This window comes from Cynocephalus volans, chromosome 1 (assembly GCF_027409185.1).
Source record: "Cynocephalus volans isolate mCynVol1 chromosome 1, mCynVol1.pri, whole genome shotgun sequence".
Classification (NCBI taxonomy): domain Eukaryota; kingdom Metazoa; phylum Chordata; class Mammalia; order Dermoptera; family Cynocephalidae; genus Cynocephalus; species Cynocephalus volans.
The window spans coordinates 282,503,499-282,526,491 of NC_084460.1; the positions used below are offsets into that span (position 1 = coordinate 282,503,499).

Here is a 22,993-nt window from a genome sequence, read left to right on the forward strand (position 1 = left end):
TCGGGTCCAGAGGCAGACCCTAGATTTTCTTTTCCCTGTAGCCTCTATCCTGTGGTCCCTGCAAACTCCCGGGTCATTGCGGAAAAGGAAATTGAAGTGGATGGCTTCCTCTTCCCCAAGAACGTGAGTGGGGCTAGAGAACCCGAGTGCTCAGGAGTGCCCCGCAGCCCTGAGCTGCTAGATTCACTCTGCCCATTCTTCCTCTGTAGACCCAGTTTGTGTTCTGCCATTATGTGGTGTCCCGGGACCCCAGCACCTTCTCTGAGCCTGAGAGCTTCCAGCCCCAGCGCTGGCTGAGGAAGAACCAGCCTGATATCCCCAGGATCCAACACCCATTTGGCTCTCTGCCCTTTGGCTATGGGGTCCGGGCCTGCCTGGGCCGCAGGATTGCAGAGTTGGAGATGCAGCTGCTGCTGGCAAGGGTAGGTGAGGAGAGGCTGGAGGGGTGTGTGGACCAGGGAGGGGTGAAGGAGACCTTGGAGGAGGAAAGGAAAGGAAGTGCAGGGTAGGAGTGGGCAGAAGAGGGCAGTGGGTGGCGATCACAGGCTCTAATTGCCCAGTGTACTCTTTTATTACCTCCCAGCTGATGCAGCAGTATGAGGTGGTCCTGGCCCCTGAGACGGGGGAGGTGAAGAGTGTGGCCCGCATCGTCCTGGTTCCCAATAAGAAGGTGGGCCTGCGTTTCCTGCAGAGACAGTGCTGAGCTTGGCCCCTGCCTGCCTGGGGCTTGTCCCAGAGGCTCCAGCCCTGACACAGTAGTTCCTGGCCACTGTGCATCTCAGATGAGGTGGGAGAGAAGGGGGCTGCCAAACTCCAGAGGTTGGGGGAACACCATGCACTTCCCACAAAATCCCGAGCTTTTGCCACTTTTATCATTTTCAGCAGCTCTCTCTTAGATAAAAGTCCACTCCCTTACCACATTGCTGTCCTTGGGTACAATATAAAATAAAGGGGCTTTTATTAATTATTGGAGACCTTTGTCATTCTTTATGACTACGTAGCATCTGAACCATTTTCTGTGTTTGGGGAATGTCCTTTCTGCACTTAGGAATCATGGTGGGAGGCACAGATGCCCCCCTCCATGGAAACTGAGAACACCATTTTCTTCCCCAGACCCCGCAGAAAGGCCTTAGCTTCACACAGTGCTGGTTGAGGCCACACCAGAACAGGAGCTGCAGAATGGTTCCTGGGTACCCAACAGTGGCATTGTGTCAGTCAAGTTTCAGTTGCAGATAACAGAAACCACCCTCTTTGAACAGAAAGAGCTCGGATATAGGCAATGGGGTGCTATAAAAATTGTTGAAGAGCTCTAGGCTAGGTCTACAGGCACTGACCAGCTTGGGGAGCACCACATTGGCCACAATCAGGAGGATGAGAGTTGAGAAGCTATCACTACAACTGTTGGCTCTAGAGCTACTCCATGTCACCTAGGTAGGTGCTGGCCAAAAAAAAAAAAAAAAGGACTCATCTTGCCTCTCAATACCCATGAATCCATTAGGACTTGGGCCTCCACTAATGCCTCTCGCTGCCTCTGAAGGAGCAGCAGAAGCATGGCCTCTGCCTCACTTCTACCTTCCAAATCTCTCACACACCTCTGAGAGGTAGAGCCTCTGTCCTGTTTGGAATGCTAGCTGCAAGGGAGTCTGGAAATTGTAGTTTTTAGCTTTTTAGACTTTTTAGTATAGGAAGCCCATTAGAAGGAAAGTGGGTTGGTGCTCAGATCCAATGCACTGTACCAAAAGCCTGGAAACCAAGCTGTACATTTCTGCTGAATCTCAGCCCCAGTTGTAAATTTCTGCTGAGTCACAGAAAAAAATAAAGTTGACTTTCTTATGCCTGTGGGGATTAGGGTTTGAACCCGTTTTAAGAATTGTGTCATCACTCTAATTAAAATCCTTCAGTGGCTCCCCTCAGCCCTCAGGCCAAGTCCAAAGTCCTTACTGTGGCTTTTGAGACTCACTGTGCTCTGGCAACCTCCACCCTGACCATGGATACCCCTTTCCACAGCTGAGCCTGAATGTCTTGTGTTTCCCTGAGCATGTTATACTCTTTTTGGCCTCAATACTTTGTACTTGCTGTCCCCTCTCTTGGAACACCCTCTTCACCAACTGTCATGTCATCTCACAGAACTTGTTCTTCCTTAGGACTCAGCTCAAATGTCACTGCCTCTGCAGAGCTCTCCCTGACCTCTCTGTGTGACTGTGAGCACTACCTTTTGTGTCATCCCCTGTCCCCTCCCCCACTTACAGAACTGAACACTCAGCATGTCCACTTTGTTGTAGACTCAACTGTCTCCCTGACCAGCTGTGAACACCCTGGAGGGCATAAATCAAGCTTCTTTAATTTTGGATCCCAGTGTCTAACCGTGTCTAGCACCTAGGAGGTGCCAAATGTTTGCTGAATGAGAAGAGAGTAGAATAGGAGGAAGGGAAGACAGGGGGAAAGGAGGACACAGAGCTTTCTACATTGAGAGGAGGAACCTAGGGGGAACTGGAAGGAATTCTTGATTACAAGGGCATGGCTTTTGACCCCACCTGTGCAGAGGGTTCACCTGTGATAGCTCCCTATACATGCAGAGTATGGGGGTCGTGCTCAGAAGATGCCAAGATCTTTGTCACAGTCAACTAGAGTGGACTTCTGTCTTCCCCAGTGTACTGCTCCTTTAAACCAGTAGGGTTAAGTTGCCAAAGCCATGTGAACCCCTCAATGCTGGCACTCAGGTGGGGGAAAAGTCTGTGTGATGTGACTTGGATTGGGGTTTTGTAGCAGTTGTGCAAGAGAATGTCAGTGTTCATGGTTTATAGCTCAGTTAATGAACCTATAGGCTAATCTTACATCAAAATCCATGAAGATCTCATATATCCACACAATGGAATATTATTCAGCCATAAAAAGGAATGAAGTACTGATTCATGCTACATTATGGATGAAACTTGAAAACATGTTGAGTGAAAGAAGCCAGACAAGAAAGACCACATATTGTATAATTCCAAGCAGACCAAATGTCCAGAATAGGCAAATCTATAGAGACAGAAAATAGACTGGTGGTTGCCAGGGGCAGAGGAAAGGGAGAACAGGGAGTGACTGTTAATGAGTACAGGGTTTCTTTTTGGGATGATGAATATGTTCTGGACTTAGTGGTGATAGTTACATAACTTTGTGAATATACTAAGTACCGCTTAAATGTAAATTTTGGAAGAGTGAATTTAATGATACATAAATTATATATCAAGTGATAAAAAAATCTATGAAGATCAGTTTGGTAAGATTATTGTAGAAATAGCTGCCAATGTAATCAATACCTCCAGAAGATTCTTGAGGGTCATCAATGTCCTGGAGGCACCATAGAAAATTCTGAAGTAGCACTGCTCTGTTGTGCATCTACAGGGCCTAAAATTGAACTTTAAATTGGAAACTGGCAATGCAGAGGGGAAAAGAGCTAAGCAGATGGCCGAGGTCATGAAGTCCTTGTGAGGATTAATTAAAGAGCGGGCTTTGATAAGGGGTAGGCACAGCTTCAGAGTCCCTCCAAGAGGTTTTTACCATCAGTGACAGAACACAAGATATAAAAGCTGAAGAGTAATTAATTAATTTGGTGGCTGGCCAGTACAGGAATCCAAACCTGTGACCTTGGCATTATAAAGCTGCACTCTAACCAACCGAGCTAACTGGCCAGGCTAAGCACAAAAGCTCTTAACACAAATGTGAAACCTTACCCACAGAAGTTGCTACCAGAAAGCCCACAGATACAGCACTGGGAACAGAGAACAAGACAACATGGCTAAAGAGGTTATCTCTTTATACTCAGGGAATTTGTTTTTGTTTTTGTTTTTTTAAAGATTTTTATTGGTAAATAATATACCTACAGAAAAAAAAATGCATCTACTGTAGTTTACATAAAATTCTTTTATCTTAGGAGTTGAAAATGATCTGTTTATATTCCATCACAATGCCTGAACAAGACTTACTTAACATAAATGAAAAAAGTACTTTCTTTGACCGTGATTCATTCAAACACATGTAATAGCTATAGGATGGATGTGATGTCATAGCATGGGTTCCTTCCCTTGCAGCCTTCCCTCTGGAGGGTGAATACCATCAACCTTGGTTTGAGGTTTAGCACAAAACCCAACAGTGGCCAGTGATGGGGCACACTTCGAGGGTCTGAGAGCCTCAGAGCCTCAGGGCCCCGAAGAGTCACAGTGAAGGGATGTCACAGTGAGGCTCTCTGATAGCCCCCCTAAACTGCCTCTCTAAGGAAAGATGAACAGTAGCAGATTGTGGATAACTGCAGAAAAGTAGACATTGATTCGGCACGGCAGATACACCTTTGACTGAAAAGAATGTGCACATCTTGTTGCTCCTTTTCCAGCTAATTTGGATTTGTTGGACAAATTAGGATGCATATTTTTGAGAAAGACTTTAAGAAAACAGCTTCTTCTAAATAACCAGGCAGCACTCTTGTCAATAAAGATGGACAGGGTACCCAGTGTCACCTGGCTGTCTACACACTTGTGTTATACACAGGTTTTAGCTCTGAATGCATTTTGGCTTGTTAATAGCAGTATATTTCCTGGTCATTATTTATTATTCCAGTTTTAATATGCATGTCAAATAGACACATTGACAACTGTCATCATGGAATGGACATACATGACATTGTACTGAATACTTCTATATTTTAGAACATTGGGAGAAGAGTAGCAAGAATAGTGATAAATCGTGTATCATCTATATTATGCCACTGCTCTTAGCCAGGGCTTCTTGTAGACCACAGTTATAATTAAATAATAGATAGTTACAATAATGTGACAGATGAATTTACTATGAAAATGCGGCATCCTTATTTCTCAGCACAGTCTCATGCTCATATGCATTATTAACCATAAGTCTCTAGTTTTCACTGAAAATAAATACAGTTGCCCAGGTCCAACTGCAACACTTGGAAATTAGTCTCTCTAGGAATGGGGCCCTGGAACCTGCATTTTATAAAGTTTCCCTGGTGATCCTGATGCACATCCAGGGTTGAGAACTACTGAGAGGGTCGTGAGAAAAGAGAAAGCACGAGAGGCTACAGAAACTCAGAGAGGCCTTGGAGGTCCGAGGGGGAGCTGGGGGCTCAGAGGCAACGATGCCTGGGGAACCAGACCAGCCCTGGGTTCATGTGCAAGAACAGACGGGACTGCAGGGCATTTGGCATACGAGGGCATTTCTTTCGTTCTGAGCTACAGTGGAAGCTGTCGCAGCCCCTGTGATGACTCTGTGCCTCTTTTCTAGCAGCCGTGATGGCTGGAAGGGCTGAGATGGGAGCTGAGGGCTGAGCTGTGATCAAAGGAGGGGCTCCAGGTGGGGAGTGGGATGGTCTCTCACAGAAAGGTCCGAGGGAGAGAACTGTTGGGTCCTCAGGATGGTGGATCCAGACAGGTAGAGACATATCTGCTCTCAGGAAGTGCGAGGGGAGCAGGAGGGGAAAGAGTGCCTTCCTCAGCCCCAGCTATTACCTCTGAAGGTCTTCCTCATGCAGAGCAAGCCACAGGCACAGCCTCAAAGGAGTGACTTGTTACACTTTCCCAGAGCCATCCCAGCTGGAGGCAGCTTGCCCCCGGCTCCCCAAGGACATTATCACTTGAGATATCCTCCCTTGGCCCAGACCCAGCAATTGCCCTCATCCCATCTTTCCACTCGAGCCTAAGACCCCACACCTTCCTGGGTAGGGCCTGAGCAGAGCCAGCACTAACCCTGGGTTTTGGCAGTGAGAAAATACCTTCATTTACTGCCTGACCAATCAACTACAAAAGTCTCCACTTAGTAGCCCTGTGAGATAGAGGGGGTGAGATTGCATTTTTGAAATATTAACCTACCCTTCTGCCACTAGACAGCTAGACCTGCAGTGCCCATGGCCATAGGGGAGGGTGACTCTGGAATTTCAAAGGCCTGATTCTCAAGGTGGGTGACAAGAACTCAGGACTGAGAAGGATGTATGATGAGTTAGAGAACAAAGGCCCCCTCTTGCCCAGCTGGTAAAGATTTCAATAGGCTGGTGGGGGTGGGGAACAAAGAGACTGTAGACATTTCTGGGATCTCTGAGAAAAGGGGACTGAATCTGAAGAGAGGGGAGAGTATGAAAAATACTCCATATAGGTTTGGAGGTTAGATGGGTGGCTGAGCCCTGGGCCTGTCATCGCCGGGAAAAGAGCAAGACACAGAATAGAACAGGCCACTGGCTGCAGTTCTCTGCAGATGCGCCTGGAACAGCCTCACAGCCGCCTGAAGCCCAGAGGGGTGCAGGGCCAGGAGCTAGGATGTCCTGCATGCCCCAAGAGCAGGGAGGCCGAAGAGACTTTGTGGGAGTGAGGGAGCGCCTGGCAGTGACCCAGCACACCAATCACAGACCAACTGACAACCAGGTGGCAATGGAGAAGTTTCGGCAGGTGCTGGCACAGAAGGAGGAGGATGACTGAGGAACAAAGCCTTACACCCCTTAAAGCCTCCTCTGTACCAAACTTAATCCCAGGGGACCCCAAATTGACTGAGATTAATTCCTACCACCTGGTAAAATGGGGTTCATAACAGAAATTACATCCAGTGTTAGAAAAATAAAGTTACATTTCTTGCAGATTAGAGTTTGTAAATTGAATTGTACCTGCTATATAAGTAATTAATTAATATTTTCTTTATGCTTTGGGTATAAATAAAAGATAAAAAAATAAATTCTGGTGGAAAAATACTCTGTATGTTAAAGAAACGCCACTTGCAGCTTTTGTCAATTACAGATTTTCCTTTGTGTCTTTGAATTTAGAAAGAACAGAGATCTTGCCACAATTTCAGGTTAAATGACTGTAACATTTTGAGTGAAACCTATAGAATCCAAGTTCATGGATTGTTCTTTTTGTTTTTTCGATTGCTCATTCTCAGGGGTCCATATACAAAGCCATCCATCAGTGGGGACTGAGGACACTGTCCACTGTCCACTGAGCAGAGCGAAGTAGCTTTCTGGACAAGAATGAAGGGAAGACCCGACTCCAACAGGCAGCCCAATAACTGTTGTTCAGTGGTGATCCCCAGCAGCACTGAAATGACAATGCTGGGAGAGTAGGAGAGCAGCGGCAAAGTTGTGGGGAACCATGGTGGTTCCCATGGGGGAAGGACGGCTGGGACTCCCAAGAGGTGGGGGCACGGGCGGTAGTAAGTACAGAAGCCGAGGGACCCATAGCCCCTGACTAAACCTGTGGGGTGCAGGCTCGTTTCCCCACTGGGGGAAAGGGATAAGTGTGGGCATGGAGCACAGATGGCCCTGGGATAATCCCAGTGCCTCTGATTCAGCTGTTGTTAATTTCATCATCCCACAGTGCACTGAGCATGCCTGAGGGCTCCTGGGAGCATAGGTAGGGCAAGGGCAATCAGGGAGGGCTGGAGAAGCCTGTGAGGAAAAGAGAAGGGAAGACGGTGACCAAACAGGGAAGGGAAGCTGCCTCAACAGGGGATTCTTGCCATCCACTGACAAGTAGGTGGAATTTGTGCCCTGTCCTTCTGCAAACCCCTAGCAAATGTGCTACCAGGAAAGACTGTGAGATCGTGTCAAATTTACTGAGATGAGCACTTAGGGAGAAGCTCCCTCCTACTTAAGCCTTAGTTCTGACTAAGGATGGAAATTCCATTCAGCAAAGATTTATTAGCTTGCTTTCCTCTCATGGAATCCCCAGCAGGTGGGAAATGAATTGTGATAGAGCACGTAAATCTTCCCAGAGCACCTGAAGTCACATCACTGTCCTTGCCTTTAGCTCAGCCTCATCCACCCCTCCTAGGAGGGCCTCCATCACCTCAGCTGAGAATGGGACAAAAATGCTGGCCTGTGAGTCCTTACACTTCTAGTTTTTGTGGGGCTGCTCAGCTATGTGCTGGGCCACTCCCATCCTCAGGGTGTCCTAATCTGAAATCTGGGAGCCAGAAAGACTGAAGGGCTGGTCCAATGGCACAGGGCGGAGCCTACCTGAACCAGAGCCGAACCAGCAAACGGGGGACGGGGAGATGAAGGCACAGTCCCCCAGCTCCCTTCATTGGCTTCCGGGTATAGAAGGTGGCCCAGGAGTGAGGACTAGGATCTTCTCAGGCACTGAGGGCATCGATGCCAGAAGGGCTGAGCACCAGTGCCTGAAGGATGTCAGAGAGGGAGACCACGCCCAGGAGATGCTCGGTCTCGTCCACTAGCACCAGACGGTGGACCTGTGAGGGGGCAGAGCCATGGGGTTATGGCAGCTAACAAGGTCAGCAACAAGAATCAGGGGAAGCCACTTGACATAACTGGAGGAGAAAGAGAGAGTCTCCTAGGAACCAGTTAGGGACAGCTCTGACCACTCTAGGGTGATCAGCTGGCTGTGGCCCTTGGTACAAGTGCCTCGTGGACAGGACCAGATGCAGACCAGTGTGGACAGCAAGAGTTGGTCATGAAATGGGAGGACAGGCCAGGGGCCTGATGTACAGGAATGGCTGGAGCCACACAAGAGAAGGACTGGGCCTTTTGTGTTGGGGGCATGGCTGGAGGGGTGCGGGGTACCTGCTCCTGCACAATCCTGTCGATGATATCCCCCAAGCTTTCGTGGGGCTGGCAAGACAGGACTCCTTCCAGACTCAGTGTCCTCTGCCTCAGGGCTTCTCCCACACTCATGTCCAGGTGGTTATAGGTTTGCTGCGCAGCCAGGTGCTGGGGTAGGCAGAGAAGTACAGCTCTTCACCACCACTTGTCCAGGCAACGGCCCCACAGATATCACCCCCTACACACTTGTAAAGGTCCTCCTGGTCCACAGATACCTTCCATCTATCCTCCTACCCTCGGCCTCCCTGCGGTACCTCCAATCCCCCACAGACACTTACAATCACATCAAAGCGGGAGTAGAGGCCCACGACCTGACCTGCAGGGGGTGGGAGAAAGACAGGGAAGAGACTCAGATCAGAACCAGGGTGCTGTGCAGAGGGCCTGGGGTAGGCTTTTGGAATGAAGCCTTGACATCCACCCAGGCTACTGGCTTTACAATGAGGCATCAGGCTGCCACTACCTTAACCTGTGGATCAAACTTAACATCACAGAGAGGGAGACAAACTGACAAGGTGCCTCCTGATGAGATGCAATATGAATATATGGCATCACCTACAAAATATTCCAGCCTCAAATGTACAGCTGGATTTCATCAAGCCTTTAGACCTAATTTCCAGTTTACAGGAAATATAGGAATAGAGGAACAAGGCACAGGCCACCTCTAGAAAGCAAACACACAAATCTGTAGGTGGGACATTCCATAGGACAATTGATCAAGGCTTTTCAACTCATCAATGTCATGAAAATTAAGGGAAATTGGAACTGTTCTGGATTTAAAGAGACTTAAGGGACAAAAGACACAAATGCAAAATATGGGCTTCAATTGGGTCCTGGATTGAATAAATCAACTGTGAAAAAAAAAAAAATCTTGGAGAAAATGAGGAAATGAAAATAAGAATTGGATATTAAATAATACTAGTAAATTATTCATTGTTTCATTAGGTAGTATAGAAAAATATACTTATTTTAAGAGATGCAGACTGTAGTTTTTAGGGGTGAAATGACACGTCTGTAATTTACTTTAAATTACTTCAGAAAAAAAGATGAGCTGATTCTGGCAACATGTTAACGGTAGTTAATCCAAGCAATGAACATGTGGGGTTTTACAACCACTTTCATACATTTGAAATTTTTCACAATCAAAAATAAAAACACTTCTTTATATCTAGCTTCATTGTGGTGATTTTAACTTTAAAATATTTTGCAGCCATGGTTCAACGAAAGAAATGATCTTGAGTCTCTTAACCCTTTTTCGGAGCAGGAAACTGAGGCCTGGCTGGGGGTTCAAGGCTCCATGGCCCATTGTAGGATTGAACTCAAACTAAAAACCTGGTCTTCTGCTCCTTCCTCTCACTATGCTCACTTTATTGCTCATAATCTTTTAAATCCTCCTGAGATGTTAGAAGGATGGGTGGTGTTAAGATTCCTATTTCAAAAATGAGGAAACGGAGGCACGAGAGGCTAACTGGTCCAAGTTTCAATGCAGGCAGAGATTTCTAACCCCCTCTCCACCCTGGGTCCCCAAACAGATGCCACGCAGACCTCTGCCCTCCCCATGTTCTCCCCACCAGGTCCTGCCTTGCCCCACCCCAGCCAGCTCATCCTGTGTGCGGTACCAGATTCATTGATCACGGGCAGTGCAGACACGCGCCGGTCCACGAAGATGTCCAGTGCCGTCAGGATGGGCGCTGTTTCCAGCACCACAGCCACATCTCGGAATGTGCCGATTCCCAGATCTTGGATGGTGCGGTAGAGGAAGGGGGGCCGAGGCAGCAGGGAACCCTGGTTGGAGAGGGGATGGGTGGAGTTCAGAGGTCAAGAAGCCTCCAGAGGGCTCCCAGCCCCTCCCTCCCTGATCCTTAGGGTTGAAGACTTCCCAGCCCCTCGGATCGCCTCCCTGTGGCTGCCCCTTCCTCCCACCTGGCCCCAGGCTCACAAAGATGTGCAGGAACTTGAGCAGCCGCTTGTGTGTGAGGATGTGGAGAACGGTGCCTGAGACCGGGTCCAGGACGGGCAGGCGATGGATCCGGTTCTTGATGAGGGTGTAGACGGCTTCAAACAGACTGGGGGGGGGGAGGTGGTAGAAGCAGTGAGCCCGGGGGCAGCCTGGGGAGAGACACCCTCCATCCCAGCCCCCTAAAAAGGAGGACAGGACTCCCAGGCTGCCTTGTCTGTCCTCTACCTAGGATGACCAGGCAAGTTCAGAGCTGAGTGGGACTGGGGAAAGGGACTGTGCAAGAAAGACGCTCAGGTGGCTGGGTGGGGATGCTTACCTGTCATTGGGACAGATGGAGACCAGAGGCTTGAAGCAGCCTTGAAGGTAGATTTCTGTAGAAAAAATTGGAGTCAGGCCAGGGGAGCTGGCACCCTGCTTAACCCTGCAGTCCTCAGTCTTCTTCCCTTCCCTCAGGCACCCTAAGGTTCCCCCTCACCCCTCCCCTGTTCCTCCAGGAGATCCCCACTGCTCATCCTCTGCCTCAGGCCCTTGGTCCCCCACACCCCACCTCCAAGCCCCTTTCTGGGTCCCCTCTCCCTGTTTACCTCTCCAGGTCTCTATCTTATGTTCTTCAATCTCATAGATCTGGACCTAGAGACATGACAGGACTCTAGAAGTCAGATGTGGGCCCCTCGGGCACCAGGCTCCATGAAGGCTCCCCTCTGCCCCAGCCCATCTGGGCACCCCAGGACTCTCAGCCCACTCCTCACCAGGGGGGACCTGTAATAGCGGTGCAGCACCAAGATGAAGTCTGTGATTGTCAGCATCCCTGTGGGTTGGGAGGGGGAGGGCCAGGAGGAAGGTCAGCCTGGGACCTGCGGGGGGAGGCCCCCTGCCCCACTCTGCCAGTGTCCTTACACTGAGACAGGTGGGAATTGTGGAAAAAGGACAGTGGGGCAGCCCTCCTATGCCTGAGAAATGGGGTTCTGCACTTTACATCCCCCTCTGATTTCTCTCTTCTTCCCTCTCCCTTCCCTATTCTATTTCTTCCTCTCCCCTTTCTCATTGGCTACTAGCACTATGGCATGGAACCACAGGTGGCAGAGCTGGAAGGGGTCAGCTGGTCACAACTATTCCATAGATGGGGGGATTGAGCCCCAGGGTCCCCAGCTGGCCACCACAAGACCGAGAAGTAGACTTCCCCCCACTGGCCCCTGGCTTGGCTCAGCCTGAGGGTCTCCTCAAGCTTGTGGTGTGTCAGAGCTCAGCTCCAGAGCCACAGTACAAAGTCCCCTTCCCATTCTCCACCCAGCCCCACCTCCCCAGCCCCTGCTCACCCACAAAGCTCTGCTTCTTGCTGTCCCACAGGGGCGCTGCCCGCAGGCCATTGGCCACCAGGGCAAAGAAGGCCTTCTTGATCTGAGGGTGGGGGAGATCAGATGAGGGTACGACCCAAGAGTCACCCTCCCCCCTCACTGCCCCTCGGTGGGCAGCCACCGACTGCCTGCTGTCCCAACCAGGGTCCTTCCGTGGGACCTTCTCCTGGGTCCTCCTCTACACGAGTTTATCTCATTCATGGCACACACTAGACATGGTCATTGTTGGGCAGATGTGCTGCATACTTAGGGCTGCTTGTGGCCAGAGCAGAGGGGCCCCTCACCAGGTGCACCAGAGTGTGAGAAACTCTAATTTAGTGTGTAGACGCAGTAAAATTTTTACTAATCTATGTTGTTATTTACATAATATTTGCATATTTAAATATTTTTTCTCTAAATACATTTTCTATTGACTCATTTCGAGCCTCATCCTAAACAATACTATCTGTACACACTATTTATATTTTTCTAAACATGTTAAAATAAACACAAAGCTACTGAAATAAATATGTTTATTTATGAACCACTAGAATCAAATCACGTACTGTAGGCAACACATATACCACGCTTTGGGAAATGCTGCTCTATGATAAGAATAGAATCACAGAAACTTTGTAGCTTAGTCTCATGTACCAGAGCACATCCTATTTTTCAGTTACCAGGAGCCCCCTACTCTGTCCTAAGCGACTCTCCAATGTCTTACACATACTTTGCAGTTTGTCAAATGCTCCCAAGTTACACTGGGTTGTCCTAAGAATTCTCTGAAACATAGGGCAAAGCAGGCATCCCAGTCCCCATTTAGAGATGAGAGAAGTAAAGTGACTGACGCAAGGTCCTACAGGCATTAAGTGGCAGAGCTATGATGACAATTAGAGGGTGCTCACAAGGAGAAGAAGCCCTTCCTCCCCGCAGTAGTCTCCATGGTGCTAAGAAGGAGTCTTAGGGAAGACTTGTAGAGGGACATGGCTTGGCAGGGCACCCTGGAGGTATGACAGGTGATAACAGCACTATGAGGGTGGAGACTGAGCTCGGGTGGGGCAGAGCCGTGGCCTCACCTGCAGTGTGGTGTCGAAGATGACCAGCTTGGAGCTGGTTGCCATGGCATCGTAGCAGGTGTGCTCCTGCATGAAGTGCATGTAGACCTGGGCCCCCGGCTTCTGTAGCTCATCGTCCCAGCCCAGCCTGGGCAACAGGGCCTGGGGGGACGGGCATGGGGCCGGCTTCTCTTCCACCAGGCCTCTGAGCTCACAGTCCCAGGCTTCTGTGGCCGGGAGCTCCATGGCCAGCTCCACATCATCTGTGCTGGAGCCCGCAGCTGAGGCTGCACAGTCAGAGGGGTGAAAGTCCCACTTTGTTGGTGGGGTGTCCTCCCTGGCCAAGGGAGCAGCTTGGGCCAAGGGTGTGGCCTTGAAGAATGTGGCCTCCAGCCTGGTGGACTCAGCAGCTGGCCTGGACTGGGGACCTGTTGCGGGGAGGAGGGGGAAAGGACAGTAACTCCTTCTTCCAAAGTATTTTCTCATCTGCTGTCTCTGTTGATCTCCCAGCAGCCTTGGGAAGTCTGGATGCTATGACCCCATTTTGCAGGTAAGAAGCCAGATCACAGAGAGTCACACCAGGTCCTGGCCCTGTCCCATCTTTCTGAGTTGGCCTCACTGGGCTCCTGGCTCTGCAGTGCAGTTGTTCTCTCCCATGTGGGGAGACTGTGGCCACAAGATGAGGCTTGGGTCTAACTCAATGTTATGAAAGGATCCGAGGCACAGGCCTGGCCCCAGGCTCTGGGACTTCCCACTGTCCCACCTCCTACCTCCCCAGAACTGGTGTTGGCCTCACCTTCCCCCAGACCTGGTGGCTCCCCTTCCTCTACAGCCTCCTTCCTCGTCCATCTCGAGGCCTTGGCCCTTCGTTTCCCATGGATTCGTTCTGAGCTGGTGGTCACGGCCAGTGATGGCCACGAAGTGCTGTCTCCTTGCCCTAGGAAGCTCATCTCTGGAAGGGGGAATGGGGCCTTTTTGGTTAATAGGGAGTAATACAACAAAATCAATTAAAGTGTTATTAATAATAATATTTAATATTTGCAAGCTCCCAAAGGGCTTTTCTTCTACATATTTCTTAAAATCATAGCAGCCTTAAAAAAGAGGCATCATTTTCATCCCTATTTTACTAGTGAGGGACCAGAAATTCAGAGAGATTAGGCAATTTGCCACATATCATACAGCTAGTAAAAGGTAATGTCAGGACTGGGTCCAAGTCTTCAAACTCCAGACCCCTCCTTTCTTCTGAGAAGAGGAAAGAGGCGGTGAGAGAAACACAGCTGGGGAAAGGAGGAAGCAGAAACAATGAGGAAGAAAGAAGGTCAAGGAGAGGAGGACAAAGGCCAGGCTGCTGGGTGGGGGTGGGGGGTAGATTGGGGTCCCAGAAAAGCAGGGAGGAAGGAAATGGGGGAAGAAGCGAGGCCATGGGGAGTCTGCCTACCTTGGTGCTCAGGCCCCCCGAGGCTGCTCCAGGACGTCGTCTGTGGCGAGAAGAATGCTACAGGGGGGGAAATACCTGCGTTCCCCAAGCACAGGTCCCCTCCTCACTGCACACACACACCCACACCCATCCATACACTCAGACACACACAGACAGACACAAACACACACACACACTCAGACACACACAGAAACATAATATCCAACCACTCCCAGACACACACAGAATCATGTACACTCATAGTCTGTGTACACAGACACCCACATGCTCATATACACAGAGAAAATCCAGATCAAACACATACCAACAGACACACACGCACACACACATTCACAGTTGTGCTGTCAATCCTCTGGCCCCAGCTGCTCCAGCTCTAGCCCCCCGGGACCCCTGTACCCTGCGTAGTGCGTGCTCCAGCTCAGGCTCCATACGGCCAGCTGCGACCAACGGAGAGCAAGTGCGTGACACTGTGGCTGGGCAGCACTATTCTGGGCCCGGCCCCTGGCACCCTGCCCTGTCCAGATCGGGTTCTCTCTGATTGGGTGTCCGGCAGCGGGGAGGGAGGGGTCCACCCACTCAGCTACTCCATCCAGCCCAGCAGCCTGGGGGCGGGGTGGGGAGGGAAGGGGCTCACCTGAGAATCTTAATGCCTGGTCCTTGGCTGCCTCCTGGGTCTCTGAGGACAAGTCAGAAGGACCCTGCTGGGGAGAGAAGGGGCTTGGAGCACTGTTGAGGCCTGGGCGCTGGCAGGAATCAAGCTCTCAGTCCTAGGTTCCTTCTCCAAGGGCTCTCTCATCTTTGTTGGGCATCAAAGGAGTGAAAATGGAGGCGGGTTGAGCTTAATTTTCTTCCTTGTACAAATTTCAGTAGACGGTTGTGCTGGAGTAAGAAAGGAGGAGTTTCAGCTAGCTCAGAGGCTGAGGATAAGGCAAGGGGCTTGTGGTGGTCCCAAAAGAGCAGCCAGTGTACTGTCCCCATTTGAGTTCCAGGAGCCTGTCCCTCTCTCAGGTAAAGGAGTGAGTGGTTCAGGCAGGTGGGGAGCTGTGAGGACCATCTGGAAGGTGTGAGGTGGGCTGGAGCACTCAGGGCCGGCACTTGGCCACAGGGGGAGAAACACCTGCTTCTGTCTGTGGTTGGAAGATAATCTGGGTGTACAGGAGCCCCAGCCCTCCAACCCTCTGTGTATGCTGTCCCTACATCCCCTGGTGCCAACAGGATCCCAGCCTGGCTCTGGTGGCTGCCCACCCCCTTCCTTGGCATTCCTGGGGCCTGAATCATTGTCCAAATCAGGAATGCTGACCCAGCTGCCCTGGCTCCCTCTCCCTGCCCCTCCCTTCCTCTCCTCCTTCCAACCTCTCCCATCCCAGCCCCTGTCCCTGGAGTGCACTAATGGATTTCTGGATTTCTTGCTGGATTTAGTGAACATATTTCCCGTCAACCCTCAAAGTGGCCACACTGCCTGTGGGGAGGGTAGAGGAGCAAAGAATCGGGAGGACAGCCTCAGCCACGGCCATACCTGTGGTCCCAAGACTTTCTCAAGCACATCCTGTTCACCAGACGGTGGGAGCTGGTCAGTGCCAGAATCAGAAGGAGGGAATTTCCTTAGCAGCCGAGCATATTTTTCTCAGATGGCCTCAGGATAGCCACCATCAGTTTGAGAGAGAGGACAGGAAGAACACCAAGTCCAGAGTATTCAAGTGTAAAAGTGATGTCCACATGAGGTTGTTGGCTGTGGTTACTCAAACATGGAACCAATCAGAAGCCCTTTAAGATTTTAGGCCGTCATATTGGCAAAGAAACCATAAACCTGATCAACAAAGCCTGGTTTGAGGCCCCTCCCCCATTATTCCTAGCCCTTCAAATCTGCACCAGCAGGAAGAGGGCAGTGAACACTGTAAGATCTGCAAGAAGGACATGTTCATCAATGCGGCCAGAGAGGGTATTAGATAAGGAATAACTTCCCAGGAGGCAAAGCCAGAGGCCACATAGGAGAGTGGAAAGGGGTGATCCTCCCAGAGGGTAGAACCAGGGGTGGCCAGTTGCATTGACCAAGAACTTACTAGCCTGCCAGGAGGAGGCTTAGCCATTCCTGCCCAATTCGATTTAGGAATTGTCTAGATGCAGTGACAGTTGGGTGTCTGCCATTCTTTCTGTTGTAAGTGGGTGTTTAAATCAAGATTATCCTGTTTCTCCTCTACTGTTATCTGTGGGGAGTGGAGGGACAGATTACCCATGTTTTAGCTTATAGGTCACCAGACCAGGAGGAGCCCATCCACACCTGGAAGATGGGATTGCCCCTCCCTCAGAGATCCTGGACTCTGAGCTGGGTGCTGTACCTGGATGGAACTCTGACTTGCTTCCCTTCGAGGGGTGGTAAAGAACACTCTTTGTGAGGGGGGGGCAGGTGGGTGGGCTCTGGCAGAGCAATATCCATTCTCCCCTCTTTCTGTACTAGTAAATCCCCACAATTTTAACTGAGTGCAAGATTATATTTCCCAGCTTCCTTTGCAGATAGTATGGTTATATGACTAAGTTTGGCCAATGAGATTTAAGCAGCAATCTTAGATGCAACTTATAAGGGTGTCCTTAGATTTTCTCCTTCCTACTGAAATTATGATATGGTGGTGGGAGCTGGAGCAGCCATTTGAACCCAACAGTGGAAGATGTGGGTTGAAAGTAATAGAACCTCCCCTACTCCTCTCCCTGTCTGCTTACCTCTGGACTGTTACATTAGAGATAAATTAACTTTCATCTTGTTTAAGCCACTGACAAATGGAACCTTTGTTGTAGCAGCCAAGCCTCTTTCTTACTAATAGATCTACATTGCAGGATTGGGGTAGGATTAGAAGTTACATATGTAGTTAATGATCCTTCCTGTTTATGCAGTGCTTAGTATGTACCACACACTGCAAAATACTTTACATGCTGTATCTCATGTAATCCCTTGTAGCCCTATGAGGTAAATATTTTTATTTTTACAGTATTACAGATGAGAAAACTGAGGCATAAATAGATTGAGTAACTTGATCAAAATCTCAAAGCCAGTGAGATGGAGCTGAGAATCAGACTCTGGTTTCTGAACTCCAGTGCCCACACCCTTAACCACTAACCTTTATGGAAAGCACAGGCCTGGTATGCAGTATACACTTAGTAAGTGGTTACTATTATTATTACCTCGTCACCTACTTCCAGTCCCCCAGCCCTCCAACTGCAAGGCTCTGAAGGCAGGCAGGCACAGGAGGGCTCTCCAGTACTCATCTCATGCTGCCATCAAGGTTGGGGTGGAGAAGGACTCCAGCTAGGGGCAGACACCAGTGCTGCTCAACACTGAAGCCACAGGGATTCTCCAGTGTTAGAGAAGGTGGGCTCTGCCCTGCCCCTGCCCTCTGCCTCTCAGGACTCCCACACCTGCTCTTGTTGCCATCCTAGCTCTCACCCACCCTCTTTGGCAGGGCAAATCAGCAGGATGTACTGGCTTTGGTTGGGTAATAAATACTCCTTGGGTGATTGATTTTAGCCTCTGGTTACAGTATCATATTTCTTGAAACCCTACATTTTGGCTCACCCAGAGACTGGGCAGTATAATAAGGACCCTGTACCTTAACTCTAGGGTGAATTTGGCTGCCATCTCTGGAGGCCCTGGGGTTGGGGATCCTGTTTAAGTGTTATTTTTATAGCAGAGGAAGAAAAAACAGCTTGAGGAGGCCAAGAGAGCAGCCTGGATGAGACCCATTACTGATAAATCACAAATGGGGTGCCCTGTGCCAGAGCAGTTGGGAGGCTGTGAGAGCAGCCTTCATGTCAGTCATCCAGATACAACAGCTCCCATCTGGTCTGTGTGTGTCTGGACAGGGCAGCATCTGTACCAATATCCCAAGGACCTGGGGCAGGCTGGTTAGCTCAGTTGGTTAAAGTGTGGTGTTATAACACCAAGGTCAAGGGTTTGGATCCCCGCCAAAACTAACCAACCAGCAAATAGAAATATTCCAAGGACCTGGACAGAACCAGCCCCCTTTTAAATGCAGCTCAGTCTGCCCCACAGGCCCTATTACTGAGTCTTTTCCTGTGAGCCGTTGGGTATTGTAGTGGACAGATAGTGCTTTTGTCTACCCTGTATCAATTTACCCCTCTTTTGGCAAATGTCTAGGTTTTCCTTCAGGGAACCACAATTCGCCCAATCTCAGAGTACATGATTTTCAGAGGGGCTCAACTGTGGGTTACAGGAAGTACATCTCTGATTCAGACTTAGCTGATCAGCACATCAAATGCTTCTTAAGGGAGCATTGACAGGGTTAGTCCAATAAGGCTGAATACTGGGACTTTTGCTGGAGTTAATAGGAATTCTTCCCTACTAGATTTGGAGTTGTGAAGATGTAAATGTGGAGATTCTGCAGGCTAACACACAGAGTGGAGCTGCCTGGGAAGGAAGTCAAAACAGAGGGCAAAAGAGCTATGATATAATGAAAAAGATTAGGTCCTCTTGACATTCATTGCACTTCTGGATCACACTGTACCTGAAGACCTACCACTGGGTTTTTTTCAGTTACATTAACCAATAGAATCTTTTTTGTTTGTTTATTTAATGCAGTTTGAATTGAGGCTTCATCATGTGCACCTGAAAGGGTTCTAATTGATACTGGAGTTAATGAAGAAAAAAAAGATCTAGACATCTTCAAAGGCTTTTGTAGGGATGTTCAGTCACTGCATTTTCACAGGAAATAGTGTACATTTGAAAAAGCAATCAAAGTAAATCAACAGGCTGTCAATGGGGGGAAAAATTTCTTGACAAAAATAGGTAAAACAAAAATTGGAATGGGACAAGATTATTGAAGGAAGACTTCCTGAAGAAAGTGAGCTTGGATATAGAAATAATAATCATGACAACAGCAACTATTGACTGAGCCTTCACTATGTGCTGGGTGTAAGGTTAAGCAGTTTATGTTATGTGGTGGAAAAATATTTTGAAATAGTAATCAAATTGAGAAGGAATACTTTATTCTACCCTATAGCCCTTTTCTCATTCAGGTTTGGAGTGTCTTAATTTATTTGCCTCAGGAAAGAAATGAAACAGTACAAAGAGCAGCATCTTCTGGCTTTTGAATTTCAAAAAAGTGAGGTCTCATGGGAGGAAAGCAAATACCGTTTGCTTAAACAAGAGGTTTGGAAGTTTTAAGAGGCAAGGTTATTCAGAAAACATCTTCTACTAAAAACAAGTAAAAATGCCTAGTAAAATATAAAGACCATCTCTTAAAGAACACTGAAAAGACAAGACTGTAAGGACTTAATAGTCCCAACTGAAAGGAAAATGGGCAGACAGTGAGAAAAGTCAGTGAGAAAAGAAGAGGCTTTTGCTCTAAGACATCTGCCAGTTCTAGCAAGAGCCACATGGGGGTGATGGGGCCCACACAAGTTGGGAGTATGATAGGAGACCCCATCAATAAAAAGCTGGGATCTCAAAAGACCACACCCTCAGAGTAATTGTAATCCAGAAACAAACTAGCTCTTACATGGATTTACAGTCAAGGTGTGCCTCATCTGAATGTCCAGAGAATATCAAACCTTGAACTTGGCTTAAGGTAGTACTAAATCAGTAATGACCCCAAGTGCCTGGCATAAATTTTCTCTGGAGAAAGTTACTTTCTTCCAAGGCCACAGATTATTTCAACAATACCCAGTACATAGTTGGAGACAGTTAGGTACACAAGGAAAGTAGGAACCATAAGCAAGAACCAGCAGAAAAGACAGATAACAGGAACAGACACATAAAATCTTTAGAAACTGCAATTATTACACAATTTGTATATAATGATAGGCTTATTATGTTTAAAGAAATATAAGACAAGTTTGAAAAAGTATAGAGTAAATAGAAAACTATAAAAAGAAGCATAACAGATTTGGGGTAAAAGAGAATAGAAAGATAGAAATGAAAAATATGCAACTGAAAGCAAAAACTTAATAGATGACTTCAACCAGATTAGACATACCTGAAAAGAAAACTAAACATTATGTCAGACAAACTTATCTAGAGTGTAATACAAAGTAAAAGAATATATAAAAGACATATGAAAGAGAGTAAGAGCCATAGAAGTTAGAGTAGAAAAGTCTAAAACATATAAACAGAGTCCCAGAATGAGAGTAGAGAGAGAATGGCATAAAAGCACTATTTGAAGAGATTAGTTGAGGTTTTCTGGAACAGATGAAAAATAACAATGTCTAGACTCAAGAAGCCTATGAGTCCCAGGGGCATAAATGAGAAGAAATGCAGACACAGAAACATCACAATGAAAACTGCAGAAAAACAAAGACAATGAGAAAAAATTTGAAAGCAGCTGGAGAAAAAAGGCAGGTTACTTGCAAGGAAATGGCAGTCTACTGGCTGACTTCTCAATTGAAACTGGAAACAAGGAAACAGAAGAATATCTTCAGTGTGTTGAAAGTAACTTCCAACTTATGGTTTTATACTAAGAGAAAATTACAAAGAAGATAAAATGCATTTTATGACAAACAAAAACAGAGTTCATCACCTCAATAAAGGAAATTCTAGAGTACATGCTTCAGAAAGGAAAGTAATCTTACATGGTAGGTCTGAGACCTAAGAAGGAATAAAGAGAAAAAAAAAAAAAGTAAAAATGCAGATAAATCTAACTGAATATTAACTGAACACACACACACACGCAACAATAAAAATTATAATGTCCTATGGGGTTAAATAATTAAAATATTGCCAACTGCAACCTATAAATTAGGGGTGGGGAAAATGTAGTTAAAGCATTTAAACATCCTAGTGTTACCTGAGAAGAGAAAAGATTTTGATTAACTTTAGATTTTGGCGTATTAATCATGCATGCTGTAATGCTAGAAAAAGCACAAAAAGAGTAGAAACAGAGTTAGTAAATAAAAGAAAGCAAGAAATTAGAGAAAAAGAAACAACAGGACAGGACAAACAGAAAGCACAAAAGATTTAGGAGAATAAATATCAGTTAAAGTAAGACTTCCCTAGGTCCAAGACGAGATAAAAATCCCTTAGTTTGAAGGGGGAGAGAAGAGTCAGACGGAAAGCAAAAGTGAGCAGATGTGAGTCCCTGGGGAAGGAGAGCCCTGCCACCTGCCCCCTCCCCCCTCAGCACGTTTGTGGGATCTGAGAGCAGAGGTGGTCTGTGCTTCATTTCCTGGTTGGAACTCAGAGTAAAAAGGGGTACGTGGTATATCTGGGGAGATATGTCCTTAGGCAGCCTTACAGAATTTCCCCAGGATCAGCATGCTAAGGGAGAAGCTGAATGATCCTAGCACCAAGAGTAATGTAGGAGGAGACCAAGCATTTGAAAATCATATGACATTTCCTATGACCTAGCATAGCAACCAGGCAGCAAGAATGTTTATTTTGTGCTCAAGAGTGGGACAGATGTGGAGAGGGAGAGAGAGAGAGAGCTGATGAGAATGAGGGATAACATAGCAGCAAACTGGATGGCTGGTCATCCACTAAGGTTCAGATGGGTTTACAGATGCTGCAGTGAATGCCAGTGAGGGAAGATGATGACTGAGGATGAAATACCTACCCTCATGCCCCAAATCTCAGGTTTACATAAGTACACAGGAACCTAGACACAATCTCAGGGGAGTTGAGGAGACACTGAAATAATTGAGATTAAGCTTCTCAGAAGGCAGGTTGTATCAGTCAGAATGACTTCAGTCATGAATAATAGAAAACTTAACTTGATTTAACTAATTTGGAAATGTATTGGTTCACTTAACAAGGCATCCAGGGGGAGGATGGGGGTCCAGCTGATTTAATCCAGTGGCTCTAATATGTTTTCCCTTGATTTTCTTAGCTTTGCTTTCCTCTGGTGCCAGCTTCAAGTACTGATGTAGCAATAGCAGTTCTGGGCCGATTATCCATGCCCAACAACATTCAGAAGAAAAGAGACCATCTTTTCCTGTACATTCTTTTGAGAGAAGAAAACATCTTCCAAAAGCCCTCAGCAAATTTCTCCTTGCATCTCATTAGTCCAAACTGAACCACATGCTTATTCCAGAACCAGTCCCCATCACTAGGGAGTACCACGTTTGACTTAAGCTAATCAGGGCTTATTCATGACTGGGGTCAATTATCCCAACAGCATGGCTACTACAAAATAAGGAGGAACTGAATAGATGTTGAAAAGACAAGTACAGGGCCGAGCCCGTGGCGCACTTGGTAGAGTGCTGCGCTGGGAGCGTGGCGACGCTCCCGCCGCGGGTTCGGATCCTGTATAGGACTGGCCGGTGCACTCACTGGCTGAGTGCCGGTCACGAAAAAACGACAAAAAAAAAAAAAGAAAAGACAAGTACAACTATAGTCCTCCCCTTTAGTTGTCCAATATTCACACATACACACCCTCTATGCTATGTTACACACAATTCGAGAAATGCTCATGCCTAATAAAATGCACACGCTCCCTTCCAAAAAAGTATCACCTTTCAGATCCCCATACCAGCCAGTCACCAAATAAATAAATAAATAAATAAAAAAGAAATTTTTAGGTACCACCCAAACTTCATCCAATTATGTATCCAATCACAAATCCAGGATCTCTGGGAGATGCATTAACAAGTCAATTATTTGTACCTGGATTTAAA

The 22,993-nt window shown here is 47.6% G+C and overlaps 2 protein-coding genes across 4 annotated transcripts in view; one reads left to right on the forward strand and one right to left on the reverse strand.

The window, feature by feature from the left end:
• The window catches only part of LOC134374840 (sterol 26-hydroxylase, mitochondrial), a 36,469-nt gene extending 35,497 nt beyond the window's left edge, over positions 1-972 (forward strand). The window contains exons 7-9 of the mRNA XM_063093217.1: positions 42-123; positions 210-422; positions 584-972. Coding sequence (XP_062949287.1) covers positions 42-123; positions 210-422; positions 584-703 — 415 coding nt within the window. The 3' untranslated portion in view covers positions 704-972. The remainder of the gene's footprint in view (positions 1-41; positions 124-209; positions 423-583) is intronic.
• The window catches only part of PRKAG3 (protein kinase AMP-activated non-catalytic subunit gamma 3), a 28,336-nt gene extending 13,307 nt beyond the window's left edge, over positions 1-15,029 (reverse strand). Inside the window, exons 1-13 of one of the 3 annotated variants that reach the window (XM_063094981.1) lie at positions 15,012-15,029; positions 14,378-14,434; positions 13,736-13,891; positions 12,961-13,367; positions 11,867-11,948; positions 11,300-11,358; positions 11,135-11,180; positions 10,867-10,921; positions 10,530-10,656; positions 10,210-10,375; positions 8,872-8,909; positions 8,555-8,701; positions 7,991-8,223 (exon numbers count right to left, since the gene is read on the reverse strand). In XM_063094981.1, the coding sequence (XP_062951051.1) occupies positions 8,107-8,223; positions 8,555-8,701; positions 8,872-8,909; positions 10,210-10,375; positions 10,530-10,656; positions 10,867-10,921; positions 11,135-11,180; positions 11,300-11,358; positions 11,867-11,948; positions 12,961-13,367; positions 13,736-13,889 (1,398 nt within the window). In that variant the 5' untranslated portion in view covers positions 13,890-13,891; positions 14,378-14,434; positions 15,012-15,029 and the 3' untranslated portion in view covers positions 7,991-8,106. Of the gene's footprint in view, positions 1-7,990; positions 8,224-8,554; positions 8,702-8,871; positions 8,910-10,209; positions 10,376-10,529; positions 10,657-10,866; positions 10,922-11,134; positions 11,181-11,299; positions 11,359-11,866; positions 11,949-12,960; positions 13,368-13,735; positions 13,892-14,377; positions 14,435-14,773; positions 14,849-15,011 lie in introns of those variants that run through there. The other 2 variants (XM_063094450.1, XM_063095638.1) reach the window with 2 other exon arrangements.
• Positions 15,030-22,993: the final 7,964 nt, after the last annotated feature.